This window comes from Salvelinus namaycush, chromosome 7, assembly GCF_016432855.1.
Source record: "Salvelinus namaycush isolate Seneca chromosome 7, SaNama_1.0, whole genome shotgun sequence".
In the NCBI taxonomy this organism is placed as follows: domain Eukaryota; kingdom Metazoa; phylum Chordata; class Actinopteri; order Salmoniformes; family Salmonidae; genus Salvelinus; species Salvelinus namaycush.
This window is the reverse complement of record NC_052313.1, coordinates 19,687,977-19,702,308: the sequence shown is the minus strand read 5'-3', so window position 1 is coordinate 19,702,308 and position 14,332 is coordinate 19,687,977. Positions and strand designations below refer to the sequence as shown.

At 42.1% G+C, this 14,332-nt stretch overlaps 1 protein-coding gene across 1 annotated transcript in view; it reads right to left on the bottom strand.

The window, feature by feature from the left end:
- The window catches only part of lancl2 (LanC lantibiotic synthetase component C-like 2 (bacterial)), a 57,364-nt gene extending 43,677 nt beyond the window's left edge, over nt 1–13,687 (bottom strand). The window contains exon 1 of the mRNA XM_038997696.1: nt 13,520–13,687. Coding sequence (XP_038853624.1) covers nt 13,520–13,687 — 168 coding nt within the window. The remainder of the gene's footprint in view (nt 1–13,519) is intronic.
- Between the last annotated feature and the right edge of the window lie 645 nt (nt 13,688–14,332).

Genomic DNA, 14,332 nt, shown 5'->3' with positions numbered 1-14,332 from the left:
CTTAGGGATGCCACCCGTTAGATAAAATACCGAACGGTTCCGTATTTCACTGAAAAATAAACGTTTAGTTTTCGAAATGATAGTTTCCGGATTTGACCATATTAATGACCTAAGGCTTGTATTTCTGTGTATTATTATATTATAATTAAGTCTATGATTTGATAAAGCAGTCTGACTGAGCGGTGGTAGGCAGCAACAGGCTCGTAAGCATTCATTCAAACAGCACTTTCCTGCATTTGCCAGCAGCTCTTTGCTGTGCTTCAAGCATTGCGCCGTTTATGACTTCAAGCCTATCAACTCCCGAGGCTGACAAGGCTGACAATACTAAAGTACCTATTAGAACATCCAATAGTCAAAGGTATATGAAATACAAATGGTATAGAAAGATATAGTCCTATAATAACTACAATCTAAAACTTCTTACCTGGGAATATTGAAGACTCATGTTAAAAGGAACCACCAGCTTTCATATGTTCTGAGTAAGGAACTTAAACGTTAACTTTTTAACATTGCACATATTGCACTTTTACTTTCTTCTCCAACACTTTGTTTTTGCATTATTTATTTGAGACTAAATAGATTTTATTGATGTATTATAGTAAGTTAAAATAAGTGTTCATTCAGTATTGTTGTAATTGTCATTATTAGAAATATATATATAAAAAAAATTAAATACATTTGTATTTAAAAAATAAATAAAATAAAAAAATTCGGCCAATTAATAGGTATCGGCTTTTTTTGGTCCTCCAATAATCGGTATTGAAAAATCATAATCGGTCGACCTCTACCCCCAACCCCTCTTTTACACTGCTGCTACTCTGTTTATCATATATGCATAGTCACTTTAACTATACATTCATGTACATACTACCTCAAATCAGCCTGAGTAACCGGTGTATGTATGTAGCCTCACTACGTTTATAGCCTCGCTACTGTATATAGCCTGTTTAATTTCTTTAAATTACCTATTGTTCACCTAACACCTTTTTTGCACTATTGGTAAGTAAGCATTTCACTGTAAGGTCTACACCTGTTGTATTCGGCGCACGTGACAAATAAACTTTGATTTGATTTGACAATATCCGCAACCCCTGCCCTGGGGCATTGGGATATTTTTTTTAGACCAGAGGAAAAAGAGTGCTTCCTACTGGCCCTCCAACACCACTTCCAGTAGCATCTGGTCTCTTATCCAGGGACCAACCCATACTTCGCTTCAGAGGAAAGCCAGCAGTGGGATGCAGGCTGGTATGCAGCTGGCTTGTTTGGTTTAGATTTGGTCCGGTCCCCGTTCCATGTAATCCATCTATTCCAGAGCTAGCACACCTGATTTAACTTGTCAACTCATCCTCAAGCTCTTGAATCTCAACAACCTATTATAAAGATGAATGCACTAACTGTAAGTTGCTCTGGAAAATACATGTTCTGTATTTAATACATTTGCTAAAATTTCTAAAAACATGTTTTCACTTTGTCATTATGGGGTATTGTGTGTAGATTTGTGAGGGAAAAAATCTATTTAATCCATCTTGAATTTAGGCTGTAAAAAAACAAAATGTGGAATAAGTAAGCGGATATGAATGCTTCTGAAGGCACTGTAGATATGTAGGGAGATTTTAATTTAACATTGACCGGCACGACTGTAATTAACAGTATTGTACTTTTCATGTAGCCTACTTTTGTCCAGCTAATAGCCTAACCACCGATCATGCAACATTACGGACTAATCCTGTTGTGAAATTTAAATTGTAGTTTATTTTGCTAGAGGTAAGCTATTTCACAGGAGTCTTCACCCAATGTAGGCCATCCTGCCTTTCCCTCCATATTCAGCCTTCATTGATTTAATTTGGGCTTAGCGTATAGCCTAGCCTAAGCCCCTATAAAATGTGTTTACTCTGATGAATCAGGATCAGTCAAGATTTACTCTTTATCTTGTGTTTATTTAGAGCGTGTCTGCTAGATTTGACTCAAGCCCATGAACAACATCAGTATTATGCTAACGAACGCCTCAAATAGGCCGTCACTTTGACATGCTTGGCTTTGTGCAAGACACTGTAATAAATAGCTTTTCTCTTAAACAAGCTTATTATGTTACTGTTCATTATTTTAGATGTCAAATAATGAGTTGACAACTTTATTTTAATGGATTTACAGTATAAAAATAACCCTAAAGCGTCAATATTGAGGTGAAAGACAGGGAGAAGCTTAGAGCCCGAGGCACCAAACCCCAACACTGATGAATAGATAAATATAAGAGCGATATCCAGGTCTAAACATCGGAATGAAGGCAATCCTGTATGAACTGAAGCTTGAGGCAGAGAAAACAAAACATCAAGCAAGGGTCAATACTACCTCAATCAAAATGGCTGGAGGCCGCTGCTGACAACACCAACGACTAGGTCAAACTGTGATATCAACAGAGCTTGAGAAGATGGGGAAGCAGGAAAAGGGTTGGTTCTAGAAGCAGACATGTCTGTGTGAAAGATGGTTCCATCTCTGAGAGGATATAGGGGAGAGCCAGATGGATGAGGGTGAGGCCTTGAAGAAGCCCCAGGAGCCAGGAGGACTGAGCCAGAAATGGACAGACACACACAGTAGGCTTGGGCGTTATCCAGATTTTCATACCGTCCTTCTCTCATATCAGGATTTACGGTATGACAATCAAAGCACACAAGGTGGCGCCATAAACGCAAGAAAAGCTCATTGGGCCTCTATTACCAGAATGCTAACAAGATTAGCACAAACTAATAGCGATATCACATAGACTCTGTTAGCTAAATGCTAAAAAAATTGTTTACAGACAGATTATTTCACAATACCAGTGGGTTAGAAATATGCATACACTAAGTTGACTGTGCCTTTAAACGGCTTGGAAAATTCCAGAAAATTATGTAATGTCTTTAGAAGCTTCTGATAGGCTAATTGACATCATTTGAGTCAATTGGAGGTGTACCTGTGGATGTATTTCAAGGCCTACCTTCAAACTCAGTTCCTCTTTGCTTGACATCATGGGAAAATCAAAAGAAAGCAGCCAAGACATCAGAAAAAACATTGTAGACCTCCGCAAGTCTGGCTCATCCGTGGGAGCAATTTACAAACGCCTGAAGGTACCACGTTCATCTGTAAAAACAATAGTACGCAAGTATAAACACCATGGGACCACGCAGCCATCATACCACTCAGGAAGGAGACGCGTTCTGTCTCCTAGAGATGAACATTCTTTGGTGCGAAAAGTGCAAATCAATCGCAGAACAACAGCAAAGGACATTGTGAAGAGGGGAAAAAGCCACGGGAGGGGACACAGAGTGTACTTTTTGGAGAATGCCGTCTGGTCTGATGAAACAAAAATAGAACTGTTTGGCCATGATGACCATCGTAATGTTTGGAGGAAAAATGGGGAAGCTTGCAAGCCGAAGAACACCATCCCAACCGTGAAGCACGGGGGGTGGCAGCATCATGTTGTGGGGGTGCTTTGCTGCAGGAGGGACTGGTGCACTTCACAAAATAGATGGCATCATGAGGGAGGGAAATTATGTGGATATATTGAAGCAACATCTCAAGACATCAGTCAGGAAGTTAAAGCTTGGTCGCAAATGGGTCTTCCAAAATGGACAATGACCCCAAGCATACTTCCAAAGTTGTGGCAAAATGGCTTAAGGACAAAGTCAAGGTATTAGAGTGGCCATCACAAAGCCCTGACCTCAATCCTATAGAAAATTTGTGGGCAGAACTGAAAAAGCGTGTGCGAGCAAGGAGGCCTACAAACCTGACTCAGTTACACCAGCTCTGTCAGGAGGAATGGGCCAAAATTCACCCAACTTATTGTGGGAAGCTTGTGGAAGGCTACCCAAAACATTTGACCAATTTAAAAAGGCAATGCTACCAAATACTAATTGAGTGTATGTAAACTTCTGACCCACTGGGAGTATGATGAGAAAAATACAAGCTGAAATAAATCACTCTACTATTATTCTGACATTTCACATTCTTAAAATAAAATGGTGATCCTAACTGATCTAAATCAAGGAATATTTACTGGGATTAAATGTCAGGAATTGGGAAAAACTGAGTTTAAATGTATCTGGCTAAGGTGTATGTAAACTTTCGACTTCAACTGTAGGTATTTGTAGTCGTCCACATATTCTAAGTCAGAACCATCCAGAGTAGTGATGCTAGTCGGGCGGGCGGGTGCGGGCAGCGATCGGTTGAAGAGCATGCATTTAGTTTTACTAGCATTTAAGAGCAGTTGGAGGCCACGGAAGGAGTGTTGTATGGCATTGAAGCTCGTTTGGAGGTTAGTTAACACAGTGTCTAAAGAAGAGCCAGATGTATACAGAATGGTGTCGTCTGCGTAGAGGTGGATCAGAGAATCACCAGCAGCAAGAGCGACATCATTGATATATGCAGAGAAAAGAGTCAGACGGAGAATTGAACCCTGTGGCAACCCCATAGAGACTGCCAGAGGTCCGGACAACAGGCCCTCCAATTTGACACACTGAACTCTATCAGAGAAGTAGTTGGTGAACCAGGCGAGGCAGTCATTTGAGAAACCAAGGCTATTGAGTCTCCCGATAAGAATACGGTGATTGACAGCGTCGAAAGCCTTGGCCAGGTTGATGAAGACGGCTGCACAGTACTGTCTTTTATCAATGGTGGTTATGATATGGTTTAGGACCTTGAGCGTGGCTGAGGTGCACCCCTGACCAGCTCGGAAACCAGATTGCATAGTGAAGAAGGTACGGTGGGATTGAAAATGGTCGGTGATCTGTTTGTTAACTTGGTTTCGAAGACTTTAGAAAAGGCAGGGCAGGATGGCTATAGGTCTGTAACAGTTTGGGTCTAGAGTGTCTCCCCCTTTGAAGAGGGGGATGACCACGGCAGCTTTCCAATATTTAGGGATCTCAGACGATACGAAAGAGAGGTTGAACAGGATAGTAATAGGGGTTGCAACAATTCTGGCAGATAATTTTAGAAAGAGAGGGTGCAGATTGTCTAACCCAGCTGATTTGTAGGGGTCCAGATTTTGCAGCTCTTTCAGAAAATCAGCTATCTGGATTTGGGTGAAGGAGAAGCGGGGGGGCCTTGGGCAAGTAGCTGCGGGGGTGCAGAGCTGTTGGCCGGGGTAGGGGTAGCCAAGTGGAAAACATGGCCAGCCGTAGAAGAAATGCTTATTGAAATTCTCGATTATCGTAGATGTATCGGTGGTGACAGTGTTTCCTAACCTCAGTGCAGTGGGCTGCTGGAAGAGGAGGTGATCTTATTCACCATGAACTTTACAGTGTCCCAAAACTTTTTGGAATTAGTGCTACAGGATGCAAATTTGTTTGAAAAAGCTAGCCTTTGCTTTCCTAACTGACTGTGTATATTAGTTCCTGACTTCCCTGAAAAGTTTCATATCGCGGGGGCTATGCTGGTCAAGGGCAGTCAAGTCTGGAGTGAACCAAGGGCTATATCTGTTCTTAGTTCTACATTTTTTGAATGGGGCATGCTTATTTAATATGGTGAGGAAAGCCCTTTTAAAGAACAACCATTTAGGGTTGTAGCTGGTAGATTCCTTGATAATTTGTGTGAGATTGAGGGCATCTAGTTTAGAATGTAGGACGGCCGGGGTGTTAAGCATGTCCCAGTTTAGGTCACCTAGCATTACGAACTCTGAAGATAGATGGGGGGCAATCAATTCACATATGGTGTCCAGGGCACAGCTGGGGGATGAGGGGGGTCTATAACAAGCGGCAACAGTGAGAGACTTATTTCTGGAAAGGTGGATTTTTAAAAGTAGAAGCTCAAACTGTTTGGGCACAGACCTGGATAGCATGGCAGATCTCTGCAGGCTCGCTCTGCAGTAGATTGCAACTCCGCCCCCTTTGGCAGTTCTATCTTGATGGGAAACTAATTGCAAAGGCAGGCAAATCCAGTTCAGAAAGTTAAACAAGCATAGCGAGTAGCTACCGAATGTCATTTTCGGTGAGTGTGGACATTTACAAGCGAAAGTGAACGAGAGAAATTGGGCAAATCAACTAAGTTGCCGCATGCTTTTCTGAAGGAAGAGCAGAATGTGTACATGGAGGAGAGAAGAACAGAGAAGGGGGGACAAAACGCTAGTAGGAAGCACAAGGAAAAGATGGCAACTCATCCAGAGCCCTGACTTCAGTCAGAAAGCCATTAGAAGAAATCTGATGGCAAACATTTAGTAGTAACATCATCCCCTCATGTGCACCGCACAACAGAGACTCTCCGATAGATATAGAACACTATGGACTCACCATCTCACTTTCTCCCGTTGTGCTATTTACAAACAAACACGTGACTGGCTCAACTGTTCTGGGGAACTATGGAAACTGCATAATTTAAAATAAATGTGACAGGTGAAATGAAGAACGCAATCTGCTTTATCTCCTAAGTTCACTGCAGGTAATAACTTAAAAGTAGCTACAAATATTCACATTTATAGAAAAACGTCAAAGAAATAGTTGACGATATTGAAGGTATTGAAAAACCCTCCCGTGGCTTTTTCCAAATACCCCACCCGGTATACCGCCCACGCCTAACGCACAGCCAGACAGACCACAGCCAAGAACTATCAGCACCCTTAGCTACTGTATTCTATTCAGCGTCAATACCACATACAACCAAGACAATAGTAACCTGACTGTATGTGTAGCCTAAGACTACATAATCTATCCTAATTCTGCTAGGACCATGGACAGAGTCACAACGAAGGCTAAACTAAGCCTGGGTTAAGTGTGTGCTGCAATGCTAAAGGCAGCGCTACCGTGTTTAAGCATCTTGGACAGTGACACACAACCTTGATGTAAGGTTAATCCAGGGATAACAAAAAACGAATCTATGAGGATTTAATTTTGACAACAACCAATCATATTCACAAAGAGTACTATTTGTCTGATCTAATGCAGGCCTTGTACATGGCCATTCTCTTGGGACCAATTTCCCATCAACAATATACACTGTAGGACAAGAGGGTACATGGCCTATGGAATGCAAAACAAACAATTGAGATCAATTTAAAGAACCTGCTCATATTACTGAAAGCATAGGCTTATGGAGCACAGCGGGCCTGACTACTAACCACTAGGAACATTGCGCTGGAGTTCACAATTCCCACTGCAGCCAGGCATGGAGAGGGAGTGCTCAACAGAGAAACAAACATTCACTGTTTAACATAACAATAGGAGGGAGAGAGGGGGGGGGCTGTGAGAAGTGCTACTGTATTGCATGCTGCAGTGTATTCTGCTGGAGAGCTGATGTGTTGTTAAAATGGATAGTTCACCTCCAGAACGTCAATGTCTACCTACAGTAAGAAAAGATTGTCTAAGTAATATCGTCATTTGGATGACTATCTGCTTTAACACCAATTTGGCCTAGATTCAGATAATACAGCGCATTCGGGAAAGTATTCAGACCTTCCCTTTTCCCACAATTTGTTACACTACAGCCTTATTCTAAAATTGATTAAAAGTTATCCTCATAAATGTACACTCAATACCCCATGACAAAGCAAAAACAGGTTTAGTTATTTTTGCAAATGTATTAAAAATTAAAAACAATGGTACCTTGTATTCAGACCCGTTGCTAGGAGACTCGAAATTGAGCTCAGGTGCATTCTGTTTCCATTGATCATCCTTGAGATGTTTCTACAACTTGATTGTAGTCCACCTGTGGTAAATTCAATTGATTGGACATGATTTGGAAAGGCACACACCTGTCTATATAAGGTGTCACAGTTGACAGTGCATGTCAGAGCAAAAACCAAGCCATGGTTGGCCATGCTCTACGAAATAATTGTTCGTAGAGCTCCGAGACAGGATTGTGTCGAGGCACAGATCTGGGGAAGGGTACCAAAAAATGTTTACAGCATTGAAGGTCCCCAAGAACACAGAATCATTCTTAAATGGAAGAAGTTTGGAACCACCAAGACTCTTCCTAGAGCTGGCTGTCCGGCCAAACGGAGCAATCAGGGGAGAAGGGCCTTGGTCAGGGAGGTAAGCAAGAACCCAATGGTCTCTCTGACAGAGCTCCAGAGTTCCTCTGTGGAGATGGGAGAACCTTCCAGAAGGACAGCCATCTCTGCAGCACTCCACCAATCAGGATTTTATGGTAGAGTGGCCAGACGGAAGCCACTCAGTAAAAGGCACATGACAGTCCGCTTGGAGTTTGCCTAAACAAGATTCTCTGGTCTGTTGAAACAAAGATTGAAATCTTTGGTCTGAATGCCAAGCATCAACGTCCGGAGGAAACCTGGCAACATCCCTACAGTGAAACATGGTGGAGGCAGCGTCATGCTGTGGGGATGTTTTTCAGCGGCAGGGACTGGGAGACTAGTCAGAAACGAGGAAAGGTGAACGAAGTACAGAGAAATCCTTGATGAAAACCGTCTCCAGAGCGCTCAGGACCTCATCAGACTGGGGTGAAGGTTAATCTTCCAACAAGACAACGAATCTAAACACACAGCCAAGACAATGCAGGACTAGCTTCGGGACAAGTCTCTGAATGTCCTTGAATGGCCCAGCCAGAGCCCTGACTTGAACCCAATCAAACATTCCTGGAGAGACTTGAAAATAGCTGTGCAGCGACACTCCCCATCCAACCTGACAGAGCTTGAGAGGATCTGCAGAGAAGAATGGGAGAAACTTCCCAAATACAGGTGTGCCAAGCTTGTAGCATCATACCCAAGAAGACTTGAGGCTGTAATCGCTGCCAAAGGTCCTTCAACAAAGTACAGAATAAAGGGTCTGAATACTTATGTAAATGTGATATTTCCGTTTTTATTTTATAAATTTGCTAAGATTTATAAAAACCATTTTTGCTTTGTCATTATGGGGTATTGTGCGTAGCTTGGTGGGGAAAAAACAATTTAATCAATTTTAGAATAAGGCTGTAACGTAATAACATTTGGAAAAAGTCAAGGGGTCTGAATACTTTCCTGAAGGCACTGTATCCCCAGAAAACACTTGAGGTGAAGGATCAATCAGTTTACTTTATGGAGGGAAGGGAAAAATACAGCTGAGGAGAACCTATTTTGTCAAATTCTCCAAAAGAGTTATAGGCAGGTAAGTTGCCCAGAATAAAGATTGATAGTAAGAGGGTGTTAGGTCATAAATCACAGCTAAAGATCTTCGCGTTTGGCCGCTGGATGATCATCCACTTTATAGCACACAACCTCCTTTGTGCTTTCCTCTTTTCAGACTTGCTTCCTAGCTGCAGCTTTTCTCAATGCAAAGCCTAACATTAAAAACTAGTAGCTACTCTTCCTGAATTTATCAAACTCAGTTTATAATGTACTAAAATATACTATAATATGTACTATAATGTACTATAATAAATGTACTATAATAAACTAAAATATAAAAACTCAACATGCAACAATTAAAGACTTTACTGAGTTACAGTTCATATAATGAAATGTACATAAATTCATTAGGCCCTAATCTATAGATTTCACATGACTGGGAATACAGATATGCATATGTTTGTCACAGATACCTTAAAAAAAAGTAGAGGTGTGGATCAGAAAACCAGTCAGTATTTGGTGTGACCACCATTTGCCTCATGCAGCTCAACCCACCTTCATCGCACAGAGTTGATTAGGCTATTGATCTCGTCACGCTATCTCTGTGCATTCAAATGGATTTATGCCTGCCCATACCATATCCGCCACCATGAGTCACTCTGTTCACAGCGTTGACATCAGCAAACCGCTCGCCCATACAACGCCATACATACGGTCTGCCATCTGCCCGGTACAGTTGAAACTGGGATTCATCCGTAGAGGATAATTCGGCAGCGTTCCAGGTGAACATTTGAAAAGGTGAACATTTGCCCACTAAAAAGGTGAACATTTGCCCACTAAAGTCGGTTAAGACACCAAACTGCAGTCAGGTCAAGACCATGGTGAAGATGACGAGCACGCAGATGAGCTTCCCTGAGATGGTTTCTGACAGTTTGTACATAAATTCTTCAATTGTGCAAACCCACAGTTTCATCAGCTGTCCAGGTGACTGGTCTCAGACCATCACACAGTTGAAGAAGATGGATGTGGAGGTCCTGGATTGTGAGACCGGTTGGACGCACTGCCAAATTCTCTAAAACGACATTGGAGGCGGATTATGGTAGCGAAATTAACATTAAAGTCTCTGGCAACAGCTCTGGAGGACATTCCTGCAGTCGGCATGCCAACTGCACACTGTCAAAACTTGAGACATCTGTGGCATTGTGTCGTGTGACAAAACTGCACATTTTAGAGTGGCCTTTCATTGTCCCCAGCACAATGTGCACATGTGTAATGATCATGCTGTTTAATCAGCTTCTTGATATGCCCACCTGTCAGGTGGATGGATTATCTTGGCAAAGGAGAAATTCTCACTAACAGGGATGTAAACAAATGTGTGCACAAAATTGAGAGAAATAAACATTTTGTGCATATGGAACATTTCTGGGATCTTTAATTTCAGCTCATGAAACATGGGACCAACACTTTACATGTTGCGCTTATAGTTTTGTTCAGTATAGAAATACATTTTTCATAGAAGCCATATTGGCACCAAATGTTCCTTGACCTGAACACCTCAATTAGAATATAAAAAATGAGTTTCTCTAGGGCTGTGTGGGAACTTTCATTGCTCCCTGGTTGCCCCTTCAATCTCATCCAAACCACGACCCACTCTGGAGGTAGCCCTGGGCCAGACAAGTGAGTGAGTGAGTGAGAGAAAGAGAGCACCTAAGAGAGCTAAAGAGAGGAGGGGTGAAGTGTAATTCTGGTTTATTGGGTTATTTTATGGAGCCTTCTGCCTTTCTCTCCCCCGGGGTCTAGGTACTGTTGCTGACAGTGAGTAAACACACAACACCAACTCAGGAATTAAGTTAAGAACATAACTTATTTTAACTGCACAGGTGACTGACGATCCCTCTGACTCTTTTACCGTGTCCCCTGATATTTCTCTCTCTTTTTGATTGATGTAACCCAACAAAATGTTGGCCTGAGGACCAGACTACAGTAGCCAAGCCTCTCAGGAGCAGGAAAAGAGATATGATGTCAGGCCGGGTCTAAGTGTATTAGAGCAGGCTATCCACTCAAAGTACAAAACCTATTTGTCAATCCCCATAACAGCATCAAGGTTGAGAGGTAAGGACTCAACCTCTATGAATCTAATGCATGAGCTGCTGAGCATGACATTATCCCTGGTATCTCCTGTCACACTTGTGAATGATCTCAATTCAGTCCAGGGCTCCAGACTAGCTAGCAGCAGCCTGAAGGCCAAGTCATTAGACAGGCAGGTTTAAGGCTGTGGAGGCTTATGACTGGGTGACCGTGACAAGAAGCATTGTGCTGGACAGAGAGGGCCAGAGGGAAATTCTAAAAGGCTTTAGGGGTGGGGGGGGGGGGGGGGGGGGGGGGGTCACAACTCACAACACAAAATGGCTTGGGAAACCACTGGGTATTAATGAAAATAGCAAAAAGATGGAGACCAAATGGCCTACAGTCTCCTCTATTTTTGTCTTGTAAGTAAGTAGCCTTGGCTTGTGCGAGCCGGCACAACTTATAGGAGCAGGCACTCTCCTGTTTCTGTAGCTTGAGGCAGCTTGATGTACAAGTACACCGCCGAGTGCCAAGCATTGCCGCATCGGGTCCCAATTTTACAGTCTTTGGTATGACTCGGCAGGGGAACGAACTTCCAACCTTTCAATCTCAGGGCGGACACATAACCACAAGGCCACCGAGTTGTAGTCTTGCATGACAGAATTATTTGTCTCCAAGGCTAGGTCACATGACTACATGATGTGTTATGACCATTATGTCATAGATTTCAAGGCTGTGACGATACCAGTATCGCAATATTTTTTCCATGGCAAAAATGAAAACACGAAGCAGATCAAACTCTTTGGTCCTATAAAAACCTTCTGTATGTAAAATACTGTGTGCTATAGCTGGGGGAAAAAATAAATGTGACTCCGTATGAAACATAATGAACTTTGTTTCCAACATTAGGTCTGTTTTCTAAAAAGTAAAACGAGCTGTGTGTTTTGTTTCCTTGCCACGATACTAATGAGTATAAAGGCTGAAAGGGCATTAAATGATTAGCCACAATACTGGCGGGAGCCGGCCGTTACAACAGTTTCTTGAGTCATAATTGTACCCCACTGCCAAAACAGATCCACACGAAGGGCCTCATTAGCAGTTAGATGCAATTACTTTTCCTAGGGGGAGCTGCAGTTCAATGTCACAATTCAATCCATCACTGTATAAGGGCCATAGACCTCCTACACCAGCCTTGCTAATCGTCTAGATCGTCTCTAAAAGCCCTTTTCTCCAGACCACTCTTTCCTCCACAGGACCAGGGATTTGCTGCATTGGTGTGAGAAGTGGGATGGCACTACCATGAGGCCATCTGTCATATTGGGAACGGCTAAAGGTAAAATGAAGACATCCCAAAAGGAGCCTGTGGTAACTGGAAGTTGTGCCATTAACACAGTGCACAAGTAAACAATGTTTCAGAAGCATGGACCATAGCACCATTAGCGCACGATAAAACAATGACAGCCGATCGCCAATTTCAGCACCAGAGCCTCTGAACAGTGCGACACCCAGGTCACAGCTCATAAATTACAAGATTCAGCACACTTGTCCATTGGCAAACCATCACACTGTTACCATGGTTACTCCATGAAAATCAGTCTAAACAAAGTCGCTGTAAAAAAAGATGCAAATGTCTCTAGCTACAAAGCAGAATGTTAAATAAAATGATATTTACACTTACTCTACAGCGTACACAATACTGTGGACACTGTTGGTCCTTTTGGTGGTAGGAGGTGGAGATTGTTCACCCAACTTTTTGCTACGCTAGTAAGTTCTGTCGCTTGTATTTTCAATCTGTTGACAAATTGCATGTGATGCACAAAATATGTAAACAATAGCCAAATGTAGTCGACCTAAGCATGTTTCCTCGCAATCAGCTGTGAGTGTTGGCTGTTAGACTCGACAAGGGTTTGTCACCTGGGATTGGAATTGCATCCGTGTTGAAAATAAAAAAAGGAAATGCAAACGACATACAGACCAGCATACTGAAGGTCTGGTTGATAACACTACTCTGTGGATATTTTGTCTCACATTCATACCTGCAAACAGACAAACCACACAGACAACCTGTCAAGTATATTTTATTTAGCATTCTGGCTTGTAGAGATCTTGAGAGGAAACTTTCCTTATCGAAACGCTCATTTCTGCCCTACATAATATTCTAAGCAATTCAACGTCGTTCAGGCTAATAATGTGTCAGAGTAGTGTGGGCTCTGTGCAGGAATGGTCTGAGTGACTGTTATTACTGAGTAATATGGTGTTTACTGACTAATAGCAGTCACAATGGGGCACTTTGTCTGAGTTAGAGCTCTTCAGAATGTCAAAGATGCGCTTGTGGCATGCGCAAATGAATCATAACAGCTACGTTACAAGTTAGCCAGATACGGTAGCTACTTATGGCAAATAAATGTTAAACACAAGGGCTCTTACCTTTCCATTTTCGCCGAAAGGCTCGTTGCAGTCACTGTCCATTCCTGAATTGGAAGATGTGAAGACTCCTTGGTCCCAGTCGGGGTATGGGTTGATAAAAGATCTTTCCTCCATCTCCGCTTCCGTAGCCGACACTAATTTCAATCTTTTGGACATGTTGTCTCCCATTTTAACGGCAGCTCGTCAAGGCCAAAATGTATACGGACTCCCTGTTGGTAGACAGTAAAGCGCGTTTCAAAATGAGGAAATCTAATTTTCCAATAGATTTCGCTGGTGGACCGTGTCTCTGAATACATCTGTCTAGTTTAATATTGGCCTCTGTAGTGAGATATAAGAGATAAGTATTCTCATATAAAAGAAATAGGCTACATTTGGAGTCCAGACACCTGTGGAAAATCGATGCTACTAAACTAATGGTGGCTATCCCTTATCGATTCACCTTGAATAGCTAGTTTATGATAAGGAATTTATTCTCAGAACTCAAATAGCAATAAAACGCCGTTCCTGAATCAAAAAGTTAAGTTAATCTGAATCAGCGCAAGTTTATAGGTTTACTTTATATAAAACATATTCATTTACTATCAAATAATTTGCTAGACTTCTAAAATGCATTTATAAAACTGGCGTATGTATATTGGCTAATGACAAACAAACACGTAGATATGAAAGCCTGAATACATAGCCTAGGCCTACTTTAACAAATGCAACGTGATCACACGTGTGGTTACATATGACTTTATCCTAAATATAACAATGTCACTAGGTTTTGTATAACTGTCCGTTACTGCAGCAAAGTACATTCTCAATGGACAA